This window comes from Zerene cesonia, chromosome 13 (assembly GCF_012273895.1).
Source record: "Zerene cesonia ecotype Mississippi chromosome 13, Zerene_cesonia_1.1, whole genome shotgun sequence".
Taxonomy (NCBI): Eukaryota; Metazoa; Arthropoda; class Insecta; order Lepidoptera; family Pieridae; genus Zerene; species Zerene cesonia.
Window position 1 is genome coordinate 4,115,405 of NC_052114.1, and position 20,261 is coordinate 4,135,665.

Genomic DNA, 20,261 nt, shown 5'->3' on the forward strand with positions numbered 1-20,261 from the left:
CTAGGTTTGACTAGATGCTGGAAATAATTGAAATACATCAATATAGGATTTTATAGATACTAAATAATTAAAATGTACTGAAAAAAGTAACATTGCAATAACATGCTATGGATGGTTTTACAACAGCACTACTCTATACCTTACTAGCTGCACGCCCCGGCTCTGCTCGGGGAGTCATTTACCGTTATACTCTCCTTTAAGTTTGATCAAACTGTACATATTGTGCAGATTTTATTAAAATCGATTGAGTAGTTTGGAAGACCATCGCAGACAAACAAAGTGACACGTAAACTACATATATTTAGATTATTCTCGCATTCCGTTGTTAAAATGGCAATATTCATACATACATATTTATATTTCGATGTTAATTTATATCAATGGAGGATCGGGGAATATTACGTAATTACATCAGTGTTCGTTTTCCATTTTGAATTCACAAAGTATCGGATAAAGTTGATTAAAATGTTTATACCCTTAAAATTGTCATGTTTCACACAAGAATAATGGTCACATAGTAAATAATACAAAGAAAAACGATCAGTGAAACAGATGAATATCATCTGCCCCACACCCCACTAGGGGACACGGGATTTGACTTTACATAGTAAATATACCTATATAGATGTTATTATACTCGTTAAATATGAAAAATGGTTTACCATTCTTTTGAATGTAGCCGTTATTCTTATTAGCTTTTTGCCCCTGTCTTACCCGTGGTACAAATATAGCCTATGACACGCAGTGTAATTGCACCTTTCTAATGGTGAAAGAATTTTTGAAATCGGTCCAGCCGTTCACGCGTAATGGTGTGACCAAGGGAAATAGGGATTTGACCATTTTTATAAATAAATATATTTTTCAATATCACACAATCACTTATATATAACCGATAAAGTGGCCTTCACCAAGCACAAAATCTTTGTTAAGAGACTTACGACAGTCTTGTGGGAGAACGCATCTCTTAATGTCTTCGTTGTAAACGTAATTTGTTCGACAAGCACATCCATTGAGCCGACACGATTGTATACATGCGATTTGATCCTGTTGTTTGTAATTCGAGCATGTTGTACAAAATGATCCACAGCCGACAGTGGCGTTTGCGTCTCCACCGCATGAGGCTGCGTATAAAACATTATTGGTCATACAACATCCGCTCAATGGTATTTCTATTCTACAATGGTATAGACTTGCAATAGACACAAATGGCTTTGCAAGCTTCAAAGTTTCGATTGATAATAAAACACTTATAATGACGCATAGGTATACGTTAACTAAGAAATATTCAATTCCACATGACATATTAAATAAATATCTGGTATTACAATTCAATATAAAATAAATAAGCTTAAACTAACGGCAATTTTCCTCTGGTATACAAATTCCATCGTCATTCTTCACATAACCTTGAACACAGATACATCCAGGCTGTGAACTGATGGTATATCCTTCACCAAAACATTCCAAATTTGAGCCTAATTCTGCACAGGTTTCCGCTCTGCACATTTCATTTATGTCGCTTACATATTGTTCGTTCTGTCCACACTTAGCTGTAAGAAGTGAGTTACATCATAAAAACAGAATAACTCATTATTTCATAGAACAATGCGAAGTATATCAACAGAGCACTTTTTTGGAAATAAAAATTTTAGCAATACACAATGCAGTAATTAAAAATCTATATAAATAAAAATGAATCGCCAAATTTTTTGCTAACAATTCGTTATGAGAATGACTCAACAGACGTTTTTGTTAAAGCATGATGACAGTTCCTGTGCAGAGAAAAAACATACCATAGGTGAAGCCGAGGCGGAGCGCTAATTTGTATTCAAACACGGTAATAAATAAAACCTATATAGTGGGAAACTAAGAAAGTATAAATACACTGGATACAATAATATAAACTAGAATCTACAATGCTTAACTTATCAGAAAATATATGTTTCATAAAGAAGTCTTTGATAAAATAACAATTAAATTTAAGTGTAATAACGAGCAATGCACGTTGATATGTAAAATCATGAAACAAAATAGTAAAACGTATATCATTCGATAATATGTAATCATAAGCTCTAACTATGGTCCTTTGTACATATTTTTGAATCTTATGTTTCCCAGACACGTTATGTGTGCGAACTTAATTGCATATTAAAGCATCATATAACATTTTTAAAATATTAACTATCTAGGAGTCTCTTACTCGTAGGTTTTCCTACATCACGTAATTATAATTCCTTAAAAGACATCGAGGAAATTGTCTCTTAAATATGGTTTTGTTGGAAGGCGCTGGTCACTATATTCACAATCAAGAGCTATAGTCTAGTGGCCTTTCTGTTATATCCCCAAGATAATGATAAGCTACACACGGCACACCCACAAGTTCTCGGATACAATAAAGTCAACTTACGGCACTCGGTTTTGGGTACACAAGAGCCGTCTCTAGTTCTGTAAAGATTATCAGCGCATCGGCAGCCTGGATTGCAATCACTGTCTCCCAGTTTTGGAGATTCCTTACATAGAATTAAACTTTCGTCAACATCACAATCTGGGAGGCAATAGGCTGGGCAGAAATCGAACACCTCGTTTTGACCGCAGTCAGCTTAAAGATGGAATTACATGTTAATATAAATAAAACTAATTATTACATGTATTCCAATATGAAAGATCATGAAAATATTGTTAATATAACAAAACAATGAATTTGATATTGTTTATCTTGAATTATTCACTTAATAATTGTTAGAATTTCACGATATTTACGAATTGGACACTGTGTTATGGGGACACAGATCCCATTTGCATCTCGCAGATAATTCTCCTTGCAGCGGCAGCCTTTTTTACAGTAGCCTTCGATTAAATCGATGCACAATTGTGGTTCAGCTAACTGAGAACAATTTTGCCTCCCACAGCCTCCATTTATACATCCATCTGGAACTTCATCAGGGCCGCAAATTGGTTCTGGATTCGATGGCGCTGATAAAAATTTAGAAAAACACAAACGTTAAGAACTGATACTTCGTTTTAATGTTTACAATATGGGCATGAAGATAACTATGCAAATGATTCAATAACATTCGTAATTTAAGTCATCATTGATTTATTCCATGCATTGCTGAATATTTTAATGAAGGTAAAATATGTTACACTTATGAATACATTTTTGGAAAACTATAATGAAAGTATTATTAACGATTCTTTCGTATTAATTAAAATGAATGCTGGTAATTACAGCATCGGACCAATTATACTTACCTTTACTGAGAATTGAGATAAAAGTAGTACCTAGTAAGTATTTACTGATGCGTATAGTAATTAATAACAAAATCATTTTTCATATCGGACCAGTTTTTTTATTAAGACGCGTACAACCAAACAAACAAACTCTTCAGCTTTATAATATTAATATAGATAACGTTCTATTACTATATTATAGTATTGCCCTCTTATTGGGATTTATTGACTATTTACTGAAAAGAAACAAATAAAACAATAATAAGTTATTCAAATTAGTTAACTAGTATTACTCTCAGTGCCATCTTGCTCCTGGTAAGCAAACGAGTTCTGTTCAGAAGAAACATAGCTGTTGTATGTAGAAGTCGCAGAAGAATATTCGTTACCTGTAATATACATTTTTTTCTATATTCCATTTAGCATATAAGAACACCAAATTTTTTGCCAACATTTTTTGAAACGAGATGAATAATATAAGGAATAAACAACAATTTGACGGATTTAAAATGCGATTTATTCATTATATTATTTTATTCGACGCTTCGAACACTTTATTACAGTGAGCGTGGTCACGGGGAGAAAAAGATATTGTCTTGAAAGTCATATACAATTATTTATTAGTTATCTACCTTCAGCTTTTTTCCGCAGTTTGTATATTGAGTATTTTTTTCGGATGTTGGCAGTATTGGCAGTATTTTTCTAGTCTTTTGGTATGTTTGTTATGGGGTTTTAAATTCTTAATAACAAGATCTCATATTTTGGAAAGCTCAAAACCATCTTCTCTAAATAGTAGAATGCTATCGTGTTACGTACGTCGAGTGGGGGAGCCGGAGGCCCCTTTTCCTTCCAAGTCCATTCCTTCTTTCCAGACGTCAATACTTTCCTTACGCCTTTTCTCTTACAAGCGAGAAGCACATTCACAGAGGCACTACCTTTACAAATTTTCATGGGTGGTGGTGATCGCTTACCATCAGACGAACCAACAGCTCAGTTACCCTTTTATGGCATAAAAAAATTATACAGTCGAATTAAGTAACTCCTTCGTGTTTGAGAACATTGGTTAAAAATATGTGCGTAATTATAGTAATATACATAATAATATTCAAATGTACATACCGCTACATATAACTAAAGCAATATTAGCCCAGATGGGCAGAAAACCAAAGATGTTTACCATTATAGTGTTAATGACTTTGTAGCAACTATGTTTTTTCATGATACAATTTATACTATTAATTTGCATGTAATTTCAATTATTTTAAAACAACAAAAGCAATTTGTACAGTTTGAATAGAAAAGCTGTTTAAATATACTTTAAATATTATTTGTGTTTTTTTTTTCTATGAAGCAAAATTAACATTAATATGTAGTTTGTCATATAATTAATCGATTGCCTTAAATTTTTTACGTCTAGCATACCGTATATTTTGTATTATCTAATTTGATACACAATTTCAAATAAGTTTCCTTATGAAAGAATTACTATTATATTTTTAAATAGCTGAAGAGTTTGTTTGAACGTGCAAATCTCAGTAACTAATTCAGGTTCGATTTGAAAAAATCATTTTTGGGTGAATTATTTATCACGAAGGCGATTGTTAACACCATATACATCCAATTTTTAGTTTTCTAGCATTGAAATGTATTTATAACTAGAGATTTTTTTCTATTCTTTAAAAAAAAATCTCACCATACACATCGTATGTATAAATTCGTGGGACACAGTTAGTTGTAATATAATTCATTGTTTTTAATACATTAATGTATTTTTGTTATGCAAATACTTTTATTTTTCACCTTCAAGAAAAGATACGAACGCCAACGGTGAGTAATAAATAACCCATTACTATTGTTAAATTTATATTATTGTGTCTTCATATAATGAAAAGTCATCATTATATTATAAAATGTTATGCGATTAGTTCCACCTACGTTATCAGGTTGTATTTGTTTATGATTTTAATGAAATAATATTATACCTACTGGCATTTACTAAAATTACTTTTATAAAATTTAGCATCTGTTCTCTAGTCGCTTATTCTAAACTTATCAATTTAGTAAATGTCTAGTAAATGTGATAATGTTTGGTTGAATTAATTAATATCTATAAACAAACTTTAGGCCAAAGCTTCGCACGCATACTCATAAAAAATAGATCGTTGAGTACTAGTATAGTATTGTGTTATCTGTGTATTGCCGTTCTTTTAGATTTTTTATAAAAACTGTGCTTTATACTTCTTCGGATCTCAAACTATATCTGTACCAAATAATATGCAAATCGGCTCAGTGGTTTGTGAAGAAGAGACCGACACAATTTCGCATTATTGGTGTGTAAGGTAGGTAAATAGTTTCATAAATAATCTACAACTATAACTAATACGTCATAAATAACCTGAAGTAATTTATGCAGTATCTACATATTATCAAAATAATTATTCATACATCGTCAATTTTCTTTGATGTATGAGCTATTTATATGATTCATAGAACTACTTCGTACTTTAAATACGTAACAAGTCAAATGTATAAGAAGACTCGAGTAAAAAATCAACTGGTTTGACTAGAAGGTTGAAGTCTTCATAACGTGAATGAAATTCTTAAATTATCATCAGCGTTATCACCGTATTTAAATCTCACTGCAGAGATTATCTATGAGGGTGGTCAAGGGCGGGTTGGCAGGTGTCACATGTCATCGAACTTTTGATTGTTTGACATTCCCTTTTCTTTACGATGTTTTCCTTCACCATTTCAAACAATATGAATATGCAGAAAATTTGAAAAATCTATTATTGTTTTGCACACTTGCCGGCCCTCGAACTCCCGTCTGTTCCGTTTAAGTTTCAGTGAACCACCACTGCTCAGCTTCTTTAATGGTATCATTAAATTGTGATATTACTGTCATACAGTTTAATGGTACAGTCTATATTTATATCTTTGAAGTATTATAAAGCTGAAGAGTTAATATAGTTGGACTAATTACAACAACTACTGGTACTGCGAGACACTCGTCTCCCAGTACCAGTTGTGTTGATTCGTACCGAAGCGTGAGTACGCTATTAGAGAGAATTGGGCCATCTCGCACCGGCGAAGTACCACACCCCCACAGAAAACCGGCGTGAAATAATAGCATGACGACTGTGTTTTCGTTACCCACTTACGGCATAAACAAAATCTTGAATGTGCGGGGCACAGCTAGAGTTGTAATGAAAAAACCAACTATTAATACACATAGTTAAAATGTATTTCATCTTTAAAATACCAAAATATTGTCATTTACAATAGGTAATACGGTTCCAAGGTTTTTGTATCTGAAAAAGCGAATAAATGTGTTATAATCACTTCTGTTTCATATTTCTTTTGATACCCTCAATTTAAAACTCACCGCAGTTCTCTGGTAGAACACATTTTGATTGTGTTGCGTCAAATATATAATTCTTTTTACAATTGCAACCGTTTCTAACGCATATTCTAGGGCAGGGTCTGGGACCGTTCCTTAAGGTGTCGCAAGTATTACAATATACGCCACACCCCTTTGTTGCGTTTGGGTCCCCGCCACAAGATGCTGACGGAAAAAATATAGATACACTATAAAATTAAGTCACATTGTATTATTGTCATCAGCATAATTGCTTTTTCGAAAGAATGTGACCAACAAGAAAATTTCCTATCAACAAATCATAATAACAGTGGAATATTTAAGCCTTCCTCCGACTCAAATTTATATTTGAACAACGTCATTGGTCCTATTGTTTCTGTTTAACTAATCTTCAAAGCGTATTGAATCTAATAAAATGTTTCTTTGTTATCGGATTAAAATATTCTTTATATGAGTTCGGGCTTCTATATCACTTTCGTTCTGAAGAATAATAAATATACTAACGGCATTTTTCAGCGGCAATACATTCACCGTTGTCGTCTCTGACGTAATCTTCTTTACACATGCATCCAGGGTGTGCTTCACTACTGCTGGAATCTTCGAGAAGTTCGCATTCTAGAGGATATCCCAATTGAGAGCATCTGGTAGGCTGGCATACGGCTCTTGTATTATTTACGTATATTTCATTCCTCCCGCACTGTGGTGCTAAAATAACATTTGACATTGAATAAGTACTAGCAAAGACGATCTCATCTAGAAAATGATTTTTTCATGTCGCAAATAATAATTTGGTACCTTCCCCGCAGGAACGTCAGTGACCTTTTTGTTGAGAAGAACTATATTATTTTATAAAAACACTAGCTGCACCCCGCGGTTTCACCCGCGTAAGTCCGTATTCCGTAGGAATATCGGGATAAAAAGTTGCCTATATGTAATTACAGTTGTCCAGCTGTCTACGAACCAAATTTCATTGCAATTGGTTCAGTAGATTTTGCGTGAAAGAGCAATAAACACACACATCGTTACAAACTTTCTTATTTATAATATTATTAGGATAGGATAGGATAAACTTGAATTAAAATATTAAAATTGTGAGCTATGAATATAAATTTACGGCTCAGTTGCGGTGGATGTTATTCAGATTTAAATGCAACAAGTACCAATACCACATCCAAATCATTCAGCGATTGTAATTTACAGTGAAAAACCTTACGACATTGTTTAATAGGTATACAGGTGCCTTCATCATTTCTCACATAATTGGAGACACAGACGCAGCCCGGTCTCTCCGACATATTGGTGTTAAGTTGCGTTGAGAAAAATCGTTGAGGATTATTCAAATCTGCACAACTTTTAGGTCTGTGCCATTCGTTCATATTACGTATATACATTTCATTATCTTTACACTGTGCTGTAAAAAATAAATACGTTCATAGATCCAATATAGATAGATTATTTCGTCTGTTACTGCGTTATCACACAGGGAATAAAACATGTCAGTTCTAACAAATGAAAAATCAAAAACCCCTTTTATGTAGTCAAAGTCTAGTTAGTCAAACTCATAACCGGTCAAAATCAAGTCGATACTAGTTTAGATCGATTAAGAAATTAGACTGTAACTTACACATGTATTATTAACAAAGTTGAGTATGTCTGAGACTCGATTAGAGAGAGACTAGCCTTTTAGCCTTACAGCTAATTTTACAGTATCTGTTTAATTATCACAATAAATACGCCAATAGCAAGGTACACCAATAGCTGGTAAAATAAGTGACAACACTTACAGCACTGTTGTCTAGTTATGCATTGCCCAAGCTCATTACGGTACATATTGGGTTTGCACCGGCATGAAGGTTCGCAATTTGTTACATTTGCGGAACATTTGTACATCGCTTGAAGACCTCGACAAGTTTGCGGAGGGCATGTTTTTGGACATAACTCATACACTTCATCTCTGCCTGGACATTTTGCTACAAGAAAAATAGAAGTATATTTAAAACAAATTGGATTTTCCAACTTTGGATATCACAAATTATAAAGTCGTACACACTTGTATATGTAACATAATTGATATTAATATTTAATCTTCGAGTAAGATTAAAATCAAAGAGATAGAAATAACTCACGCGCAGGACAATCTGCGATAGGAATACAAACGCCATTTTTATCACGCAGGTAGTTATTCCTACATCGGCAACCTTTTTGACATTTTCCCGCTAAAGGCAGGCAATTTTTTGGCGGTATCAAGTCTAGACAATTTAAATTATCACATCCAGGAATAATGCAGTCTGACCAGACTTCATGAGGGCCACAAACTGATGATGGAATTAAATCTTAAAAGCAAAATTATAAAACATTTTAGATAAGTACATACAACAATATTTTGCACGTAAAAATAAAGCTCGCGATTGTTTGTAAATTGTTTTACTTCTAATTAAAAAACGGAATTATCAAAATAGATTTAATATCGCTGTCACAATTAACGTTACTCAAATGTCTAGATAAGAAATTATTATAATAATTTTAATACTTACATGCTACAGCAGTTATCACTATAACTTCGGTTTGGTTTGTATCGATCGTGTCAAAATTAGTAACACCTACATCAGCATCTGAAATCATTATATTGGTAAGTGGGTTTGCACTGCATTGACATTGACTCCACTTTTTGATAGACTTATTTTCCAAATATGTTATATGAATTGTCTCTCAAAGATATTTTATGCTTAAGCTACAAGAAATAATTGTATTTAAACATGAAGCCATTTCTAAATAAGAACTCAATACGTTCTGGAGTCGTAGGAGTCGTCGGAGAATTGTGCATTTTTATTTACTTACGTTCAGCTATTTCTATTTATATTAAATGTATTTAAGATTTTTGCACTTTTGCTACATTTGCGTATGCGGACTTTTATTTCTATAACGTTAATTGCACCATTCAAGCTTAATGTCCATTAATCCCAAAGTTTACACTAAAGAAGAGATTCCATAATCTTGAGCGTATAAAATTATAAAAATAGATGATATTACTCACAGCAGTCTTCAGTAGGAATGCAACGCCCCTCGTGGTTCCTTGCATAACCTTCAGCACATACGCAGCCGGGTGTTGGTTTTCTAGAACTTTCTTTTTCGTATTCCATTAGGCCCAATATTGATTCCGAACATGTTGACGGCCGAGCAATTGCTTTTATATTTTTAACATACACCTCATTCTCTTTACACTCCGCTGAAATTAATTAGCGCTAACTTTGTAGGCTTCATAAATAGTCGTTTAATTAAAGTAGTTTTCCACATAATTTGGTCCGACATGAGATTCGAAAAGTACTATTGTAATATCGGTTTATATGGGTATGTCATATATTGAAGGGGTTGACGACATAGGTGCCTTGTAAGTAACAAGTACAATGTCTATTTTAAGTTTTTAAATTTACTAGTGATTTTTAAGAAAAATATTATTTTAATACTGCTTATATATACTAAGCGATTTTGAACATATAGGATATAACATATTTCAGTTTCATGTATCAAGCGTCGATTTTCGTAATTGTAACACTGTTATCCAAACTCAATAAATTCGTTACACATTAAAATAAATAGTCTGTGGGTTTGTTGAATAATCGTCACTATAAAAACCAAACAATAAGCAATAATCAACTTACGTGGGCATTGGGAAATCGGAATGCAAATGTTGTCTACATTTCTGGCGTATCCAGGCTCACAGTAACACTTCCTGTTGCAAGTGATATTCACGATTGGGCAGCTGGTTTGATTTTGTTTGCTTATTTTGTCGCACTCGTTATCGCAAGCTCCGCCACAGGTGAAGTACTCATGTGGTCCACGGCATTTCACTAAACAGGTTCGTTTATAAATTATCTTATTACTAGCTGCGCCCCGCGGTTTCACCCGCGTAAGTCCATATCCCGTACGAATATCGGGATAAAAAGTTGCCTATATGTTATTCCAGTTGTTCATCTATCTACGTACCAAATTTCATTGCAATCTGTTTAGTACTTTTTGCGTGAAAGAGCAACAAACACACACACTCATCCTTACAAACTTTCGCATTTATAATATTAGAAGGATTTTTTTACATTAGATAGCCAGGCATTTGACTGCAATCCTACCTGATGGAAAGTAGGAATACAGTCTATGAAAGCGCCTGCTTGTCTAAGCAGAGCCTATTCACTTTTGCCTTGAAAAAAAAACTAGCTTTTCGCCCGCGGCTTCACCCGCGTAAATTATAGTCAAAGAAATACAGTAGCGTGGTTTTACCATAGCAAAGGATAGTTAGTTGCCATCCCCGTGGGATTTTTGTAAGTCCTTTCTCGGTCTCAAACTATCTTCATTATAATTTCAAGCCAAATTCCATCCAAATCAGTTCCGTGTTTTAGATGTGAAGAAGGTACATACAGTTTTATATTACATTTAATGCAGTTACAGACGAAATTTTTGAGGGATAGTGATTTAATTAATTGTATTAAAATGCTTAGATTATGTTATAGTACGTCTAACTTTTTTCGTGACTATTAATTAAAACCGAGCTATTTTATACTTATTTAATTAAGGTAGTTAAAAAGTTGCTAACCAAACAAGATCGCCTTTTTTTGGGTTAAATTTATGAAGGAATGAAAATATATAAGCAATTAAAGTAAATGTGGTGGACATTTAGAATAATTTGTGTTATAATTATAGACTAATTTCACGTATTTAAAATTAAATTACCTCATGAATGTAGCAATTTTCCTATTGAAAATTAATAAAAAGTGTCTGCTGAAAATTTACCACTTTTAATTATTGCTGAGGAAATACGGCTATCCGCAAATTAAGTTGGCGGTTGGTTCCTTTAATATAGAATGTCGAAAAAGTACTCCGTAGTAGTTGAACGGGAATGGTTTCCCATTCCCGTTCAACAAGGAAACAAACAAACAAACATCCAAACAAACAAACATTTACATTTATTAGTGTGATCATATGATCGTATACATACTCTTGAAACATTGAGCAGTAATCCAACGGATTGTGCAGTGTGTCACAAGCACATGTGACCAATATTTCAAACTTATTCAATTTTTCAAGATAATATGAAACTTAGTCTAGTTTATTCCTACAACGTTCGGTAATCTATATGATAACAAATTATTATCTTTACTCACGGCAATCTTCTCTTGAAATACATTCTCCCAATTTGTTCCTGTACATATCAGGCTTGCAGCGGCAGGAGGGCATGCAAACAGCCGGTCTTACCGGACAAGAGACCTTTGACCATATACTTTCGCAGGTCTGTGGTGGACAGGTTCTGGGACATTCTTCATATACTTCGTCTTTTCCTAGACATTTAGCTGTGACCGAATATTGTGATTTGTTTATTTTTTTTATTCCTTAATATAGTAGGAAATGATTTGTATGAAAATATATGTAATAGAAAGTATTATTGAACTGAATGTATAAATAAATATTCAAGTATAAATTTAATTTTTAGTTTTATAGCATTGAAATGCTTTATAAATGAGAAATTTTGAAAGAATAGAAAAAAATTGATCACGAGGCAGGATTCGAACCTGCGTTTCTTGCCATTCGTAGCAACGGCCACCCGTGATCCGATCCGAGAGGCTAGGCGTTGCTACGGTTAGGCAAGAAACGCAGTTTCGAATCCTGCCTCGTGATCAAATTTTTTCTATTCTCAAATATTCAAGTATTTTGAAAATATGAAATTATATTCTTTGGTCAACTGTCACTTTAGAGAAAGTTATATTATGTTCTTATCTATCAATTAGATTCTCAAAACAAAAAGTTGAGAATAATTTTCACAGTTTCAAAAAAAGATAAAGGAAGAAGATAAAGGATATAGGAAGGATTTACGATGAAGGATAAGGACGTTGTACTCACGACATTGACTTTTGAGGACACATAATCCTTCATTGTTTCTGTAGTAATTATCAGCGCAACGACAACTTGGTACACATTCTTTATCACCCAATTTTGGAGGGCTTTTACATCTTATCACCCGTTCATCAACATCACACCTTTTGGGGGGACATGGCGCTGGACAAAGGTCGAAAACTTCGTTGAGGCCGCATTTAGCTATAAAAAATAGTATGCTTTCTTACCCTGTAATTTTTTTTAAGTTGTAGTTCCCTTTAATATTGTATTAGTTCAACCACTATTTGTCATTTAAGTAGTTTTTAATGTTTAATAAGTGTTTAATCACATGTAATGTGTGATTAAAGTGTCTGTATGATAAAATGAAATAATAGAATTTTATGCCACATCCTACTAAATCCTACTAATATTATAAATTCGAAAGTGTGTAAGGATGTATGCGTGCTGCTCTTTAACGCTAAAACTACTGAACCGCTTGCAATTAAATTTAGTACGTAGATAGCTGGATAACTGGAATAACAGATAGGCAACTTTTTATTCTGATATTAATACGGGATACGGACTTACGCGGATGAAACGGGGGCTCAGCTAGTATTAATATATGTATGCCGTCTTTATTTAGTTGGATTAAGATTGAGCTATGGACGAGAGTATTTGATCATATTACTTACGTAGAGGGCACTCAGTAATTGGAACACAAATCCCTTTATCATTCCGCAAGAAGGTTTCCTTACACTTACATCCTTGTTTGCAGGATTCTTGTAATGGGTCTATACATACTACGGGAGAGGCCAACTGAGAACAGTTGTATCTGTTACATCCACTATCCAAGCACCAGGAGTGCGTTTCATTTGGACCACAGGAAGGTGTATGCACTTACAATTTGAAGAAACGTAAATTAAGTTTAATAAAATTCATATAAATTCACGATATTACCAATAATTAATCAGGTACCCCTGGATGTCTAACTATGTGCAATAAAGTATTATTATGGCATTTATCTTTATCTTTTTATCCTTTATATTATATTACTGAAATATTATGGAAATAAGCTGGCCGTTGTAAATTACATGAGAAAAAATATTAAAGTTATGGGATTTTAATGAAATATGATAGCTCGGTTAAACCGAGACATGTATCAGGTACGATAGTCTATTACGAGTGATATTAGTACGACGTGAATTTGATATATTAAAGAACAACTACTAATATATTCATTAGCAGATGGTTAGTGATAAGAATATTCTTCGATAATATAAACCCTCTTTTTAAGTCGGAATGCTTTGACGCATACCCACGGCCTTTAGAGAAAGGGCCCTGGATTATATCAATCTCCCATTGCAGTTGTAGACTACCGATTAAACTCCACTGTGTTCCGTCGAGCCGATTTAAATAAACCCAGAATTTGAATTGGAATAGCTAATTTTAATTTTAATTTCAGGAAGAGAGAAAAATTTAGGAATTCAGTGTTGTTTTTGCATAGGATGTTTAATGTTAACTGTAGTTTATACGGATGTCTTTTTTTGAAATTAATATATTATGTAGTAGTATTATAATTATAAAAGTGGTTTTATCGGAGTTTTCCAGATGTTGGAGTTTTTAATACAAACGTGTTGGATGATTAATTTGAAGTTGTGGATGCCCATAGATGACGATACTAATTAATTGAATAATTATCATGAGGTAGATAATTGTAAGTCGGTTGATGTAGTCGAGTATAGTGTTAATGCATTAATACAAATATTGAAAATATCTGAATTGGCGTTATAGAAAACATGAAATAGGTTAATCTATGAAACTGTTTGTAATAAACTTTATTTCAACATTTGCTTTTTATAAATAGAAATGTAAATACACCAAAAAACTTACGGTTCGTTTGTAAATTACCACCTTCTTCGCTGCTACTGGCACTAGAAGTAACATCATCGTCTAAAACAGATAGAATATTTTTTTAATAATTTATTTTACCTCTTGAAAGTCTTCTTTCTGTAGCATTTCAACCGACATGGTTTACTTCTTGGGTCTTGATAAAAACGAAGTGAACCATGGTTAATAGACAATAATTTAAATGTCCAAGTCATAATTAAGACTCAATTAAAATAATCAGAAATGACTTGCTTGTTTGTTGTTGTTGTTTGCTGTGCTATTAAAATTTAATATTACCTTCACTGCTGCTTGAAAAGTCTTGACTATCGCTTGAAGAATTTATAGTTGATGTAGGGACTGGTGGATATTTAAGCGTATCTTGCGACGTTGAACTATCAGCGTTTAGTTGATTATCTTGAAACAAAAAAGAGACACAAGTCATTGTTTAACGGATAATTGTTTGGAAGAGATTTGGAGATCTTCTATGTGGGTGAGTCTTTGTATTGATGATATTATATCATCATGATATAATGCTTGATTTCGGTCACGTATAAGCACACTGTGACAATATACACATACATGTCATGTAAGTCTGTCATCAAAATACACATATATTTTTATTTTTATCTGTGATAAACTCTTTCAAATAAAGAACGAAGCAAATTCGAGCATTATATGGGAGTGATTTAAAAGTGCTTCTATAAGAGGTCTAATTGAGTATAGTAGAATAACAAGATTGAGTAGTAAGTATATGTTCGAGTAGTATAGAATAATTGGCATTGAATATAAGACCGCTTTTTATTTCGCTTTCCGGTCGCTGCTTTGTTCATATATTTATTGATGATTAAAGATATAATGATTAATTATTTATTCGAATGAAAATATAGGCGACCCCGGAGTTTGACCGCCTCCTTGACACAGTGGTTAACGCGTGAGCGTAGAACCGAGGCGTCCTGGGTTCGATTCCTGGTGGGGACGCAAAAAAAAAAAAAACTCGGTCTGGCAGGACACGCAAGGCTGATCACCTTGTCCGTAAAGAAAATCGATCAGTGAAACAGATGTATATCATTTGTCCCATACCCCACTAGGGGACACGAGATTTTTTTTACCGGAGTTCATGTCATCCCATGTCCTTTCTCGGGCCTTGAACTATAGCCCCAAAGTTTCTGACATCAGCACGTTCAAGCAAACAAGCAAAGCTTCATACATTTGTAGAGATATAGATAAGTATCATAGTTACATCAGAGTAAAATGTGCCATGAAATGAATAATTTAACTTACAGCACTGTTCTTCTGATATACATTCACCAGCTGCATTCCTATAGAATCCATCAATACATTTGCACATGCCCACACAGTCAATTTTTATCCTTGGACAGTGGTAAACTTTGCCGATGCTGTCGCATGTCTGTGGGCTACAAGTATTTGCACACTTCTCATAATATTCATTTCTTCCAGAACAATTATCTGAAAGATTCCAAACGTCACATTTTGTATGACCTTTTTTCACCTGACTGCAAGACGATTGGGTTGTGGAAACCGATTTAGATGATTCTATTTTATTTGAAAGCTGGTGTCCTCTGTATGTCATTAACAAATTTAGTCTAGTTGTGACTATTTGAAGTCGACTAAGTTTTTAATTAATAAAAAATAAATATTTTAAACATGAATGTGGTCACATTTTGGATTGAAATATACGCGTGAATCGGAATAAATCATTCATTGTATTTACAAGCACAAAAAAGCTTTGACAAACGCAATAATAATATCAGACACTCTAAAACATTTTTGTTTCATCGAACATCAAATAACCGTAAACATCAGCTATAATATTTGCTTCATTTATAATTGAATTTTGAATAACAAGCATTATTTTACAGTAATTCTGATTTTGATCATTACCTGAGCCAGTCACAATAACGAGATATCCAACAATAGTTAAAATGAGTGTTAATTTTAACATCGTTAAACATAAAATGCGTTATGAAAACTTGTTGGAAATATTATCACTTTTATACGTATTTCGTGGTCACGCTCACAATTATTTATTTGAATAATAATAAATTTGTTATAGCATACCTATGTTTTGTATTGTATTCGCCTGCTGTTTCAATTTACTTTTTACACCAGAACCGAGGTAATGATACAATGGTTCGAGTTGATATTTTATTTTTATAATGAACTTCATAAGAAATAACGTTTTAATGTTTGAACAAAAAAAAACAAATTTATTACTTTATGGGGTTTTGTATCACTCGACTTCAAAAATTCACTGACGATTTATCTTATACGTTTGTACAAACGAGTAAATTAATTATTATAATATGCATACAATTTTAATTGATTTATTTGTGCTATGTAAAAGAAATTAAGAATATCTTTTATTGAATTCGTTAGTAATAAAGGCGATTTATCAATGGTCTAGTAGAATATTAATAGAATATTAAAAGAATATAAATAGAATTGAGTTATGGCTGAAACTTTCATTGCATGTTAGTTAACAATTTATGCCGACGTGTAAAGACAATGAAGATATATTGAAGACACATCTTAAAACAAGGAAAATATTTTTATATTTATCTAATTTTTTATCTTTAAAAAATTAAGTATGACTTTTGTTCTTAAGGTTCCGTGGTCAACAAGGAACGCCTTTTAGTTTCGCCATGTTAGTCAGGCTGTCTGTGCGTGATTTACCTTGATCGAATTTAATTTTCTTTGTTTAAAACAGTGCTTGCCACGTATTTGGCATTTTAAAGTGAATGAAGTAACACTATGCCACGCGTAGTACCTAGTATGGTCTGTGTTCAAAGCACGCATTTAATTAGAGGTACAAATAATTATCTTGCACAAAGCTTTCTATATAAGAATTTTCATACAATGTCGTCTTTATCTTTACAAGGTATCAGATATTCCACAAAATCAGTGTTCATAATTTAAAGTTTATAAAAGGAGTAATTAATCGAACAACAATTTACTTAACAAAATGAAATCAAGACCTCGAATACGCTTTCGTGGCTTCCCTATCGAGTTAACGAAAGTTTGCTATAGAAAATATACTATTGTAATTAAAAATTCATAGAAAGAATCATCAGAATAGAGGGTAGGAGAAAAAGTACATCATATACTATCGGTTCAATAAAATTTATAGAATCCTATCCTACTAATATTATAAATGCGAAAGTTTGTAAGGATGTGTGTGTTTGTTGCTCTTTCACGCAAAAACTATTAAACCGATTGCAATGAAATTTGGTACTTAGATAGCTGGAGAACTGGAATAACATATTGGCACCTTTTTATCCAACTGGCTACGGACTTACGCGGGTGAAACCGCGGGGCGCAGCTAGTGACTTCATAAAAAGTGATATTAACGTTTTTTACACAGACTCTGGCCTATTTTATCAAGCTACTAAATACGAAAGCGTCATATTAAAGTACCAATAAAACAAATAATAACGTTGATAAACGGCCTTATAGCATCAGAAACTAGTTATTCTGTTTTGAATATATTATCAAGCTGAAAAAGCCTATTCCCTGTCTTATCTACATTTCTAGCAATTTATGCAATTCTTAGCCTTACTTTTTGCTCGCGTGACTCAGATACTATATTGCGGAAAGAGTAAAGGTATAATTTTCATATTAAAAATATAGAAGGTACTTCAGCTGGATCATTAATTTGTAGGTGCATTATGAGGGTTGGCGTGATCGATAATACTGTGGGGTGATTGATGAATTGTTTTTGAACATGCTGTTGACCCGTTATAACGTTTATCAAAATAGTTGCACGATATACTAATGTATAACAACCTAATGGTTACTAACAAAAAGTTTAATGGTAACGCTCCAATATTGTATGCGCTTATCGTTTAAGTAGTAATAAAACAGGTAAAGTTTTACTAAGTGCATAATTTTTTAATGAAATTTGTGTATATTTCAGTCAATCTTTAATCATCAGACCCGTTTCCATTTCCTCACCCTTTCCAGTACATTCCTTCTTTTCAGTCGTAAATGCTATCTTTTTCCCCTTTAAATTGGACAGCGCATTCGCAGAAGTAGGTCCATATAAGTGTATAATGGGTAGGCCTCAAGTATATGGGTGGTGGAGATTGCATAATCAGGAAAACAGATCAGTTGCACACTTATGGCAAAAAAAAATCATTCATAAATTTATTATTATAATACATCACTATAAAGTATAAAAGAAAGTCGCTTTCTCTGTCCCTATGTATGCCTTAAATCTTTAAAACTACCCTACGGATTATAACGGTTCTTTTTTTAATTGATATAGTGATACAATAGTAAGGTTTATATGTACGCGTGCCAAGCCGCGGGCAAAAGCTAGTTAGTTTATAATTTATAGCTCAGGAAAAAATAGAATATGATAACAGCATAACAATATATATTTTGTGGTATTTTTTGCATAGTAGCCTTTTAAACACAAAAGATATAATCTTATACTTATAAAATTACGTATATTTAACCTTTAACAAGTTATACAATAAATGACAACTATTATATTTATAAAAAAAATTATCGGGGTAATAACAATTGTAGAATTACTTAATAAAAACAAGATATTAACGTTTCATAAGAGGTGATTCATATTACAGTACGTTGAAACAGCTGCAATTCTTCACTCATATAAACGTCACTGACAGTTTACGGGTTTAATAAAGAAATTTTAATCTATAAGAAATTAAGAATGCTGAGCGAGCGATTCTCTGTCATATTAAGTTTTAATTGTGAGCCTGCGATAGCGGCGGGTTGGCAAAATTATACCCGTAAATTATATGGACATTTGCATGATAACTCTGAGAATGCATGCGGGGACCTGCTTTAATGGTTAAACTATTTAAATATCTTGCCGCGTATCTTATTCAATTATGTAGCAACCGTGGGTCTGAATGCTTGTTTTTGCGCTAGAAAGTTAGAAGGAATTATATGAAACGACTTTCTAAGCGCACGTGTAAAAATATTTTGTGTTAAAGCGATCTTAAGAAATCGTCCATTAAGTGTTTATGAAAACGGGACAATTAATTGCATGTGTTCGTTTGTATTTCCTATAATTTTAGTTTAATTTATTAATCGTAACTTACATCACCTTATATTATATGTTAACATTCATTTTAATAATAACACATAATTGTTTATACTATTATGAATTAGATTCTTTAGTATTTTTAATTAAAAAAATCACACAATAATTTACAATTTAGAGGCTCTAAGAAAATTAAGGAAAATGGAAAAAAATTACAATTCTTATGCATTTTTGTAAATTTTTGCAATTTTTTCTGTAAAAAAAATTTTGTACATCAAAAACTGTGTCGTTTATTCTTTTCGTCTAACATTAATGAATCCTTATCTTAATTAATATCATCAAATTAATAATGCGTTCTGTTAGAATTTAGCATCTAACATAATTGGTATATGATACGTATATTTATACATGTATTTAAAAAACAAACATCTATTTACCACGTGGTACCAGTATTTGTAATAAAACTAAAGTGTGTAGATAACTAGCGTATTTATTTAAAACGAGGCTAACAGAAAATATTCATATTGCCTTTTTTATTTTTTACTTTATTATTTACTTTATTATATACAGCATCTACTGAGTATTAAATCAACTATGAATTTGTATAATTTGTATACATAAAGAATAAATACATAAGTATGGTTATAATCGTTAATCGTTAATCTAATGAGAAAAGAAATTGATCTAATGAATAAGATGTTCTCCGGCCAGCGGTCCAATCGAGACTGTTCCACACTAAGCGTCTCCGCTCAATTTACACGCTACAATCTCAACCCGACTTTTGCAACTACCTACAAATCGTAAAAATCTATGTTTTGTAATATTTATTTCATTTAATAGTTTGTTCATTATAAATTAAGTAGTTAATACATT

The 20,261-nt window shown here is 32.6% G+C and overlaps 1 protein-coding gene across 1 annotated transcript; it reads right to left on the reverse strand.

The window, feature by feature from the left end:
• On the reverse strand, window positions 1-16,316 carry LOC119831269 (zonadhesin-like). The gene is made up of 19 exons (XM_038354566.1): window positions 16,256-16,316; window positions 15,635-15,820; window positions 14,651-14,767; window positions 14,357-14,416; window positions 12,494-12,688; window positions 11,761-11,946; window positions 9,642-9,833; window positions 9,142-9,219; window positions 8,734-8,940; window positions 8,392-8,577; window positions 7,821-8,018; window positions 7,112-7,312; window positions 6,614-6,793; window positions 3,525-3,617; window positions 2,761-2,973; window positions 2,408-2,599; window positions 1,359-1,550; window positions 939-1,121; window positions 1-17 (listed from the first exon to the last, which is right to left on the reverse strand). Exons 1-19 carry the CDS (start codon window positions 16,314-16,316, stop codon window positions 1-3), a joined length of 2,937 nt encoding a protein of 978 aa, XP_038210494.1.
• Window positions 16,317-20,261: the final 3,945 nt, after the last annotated feature.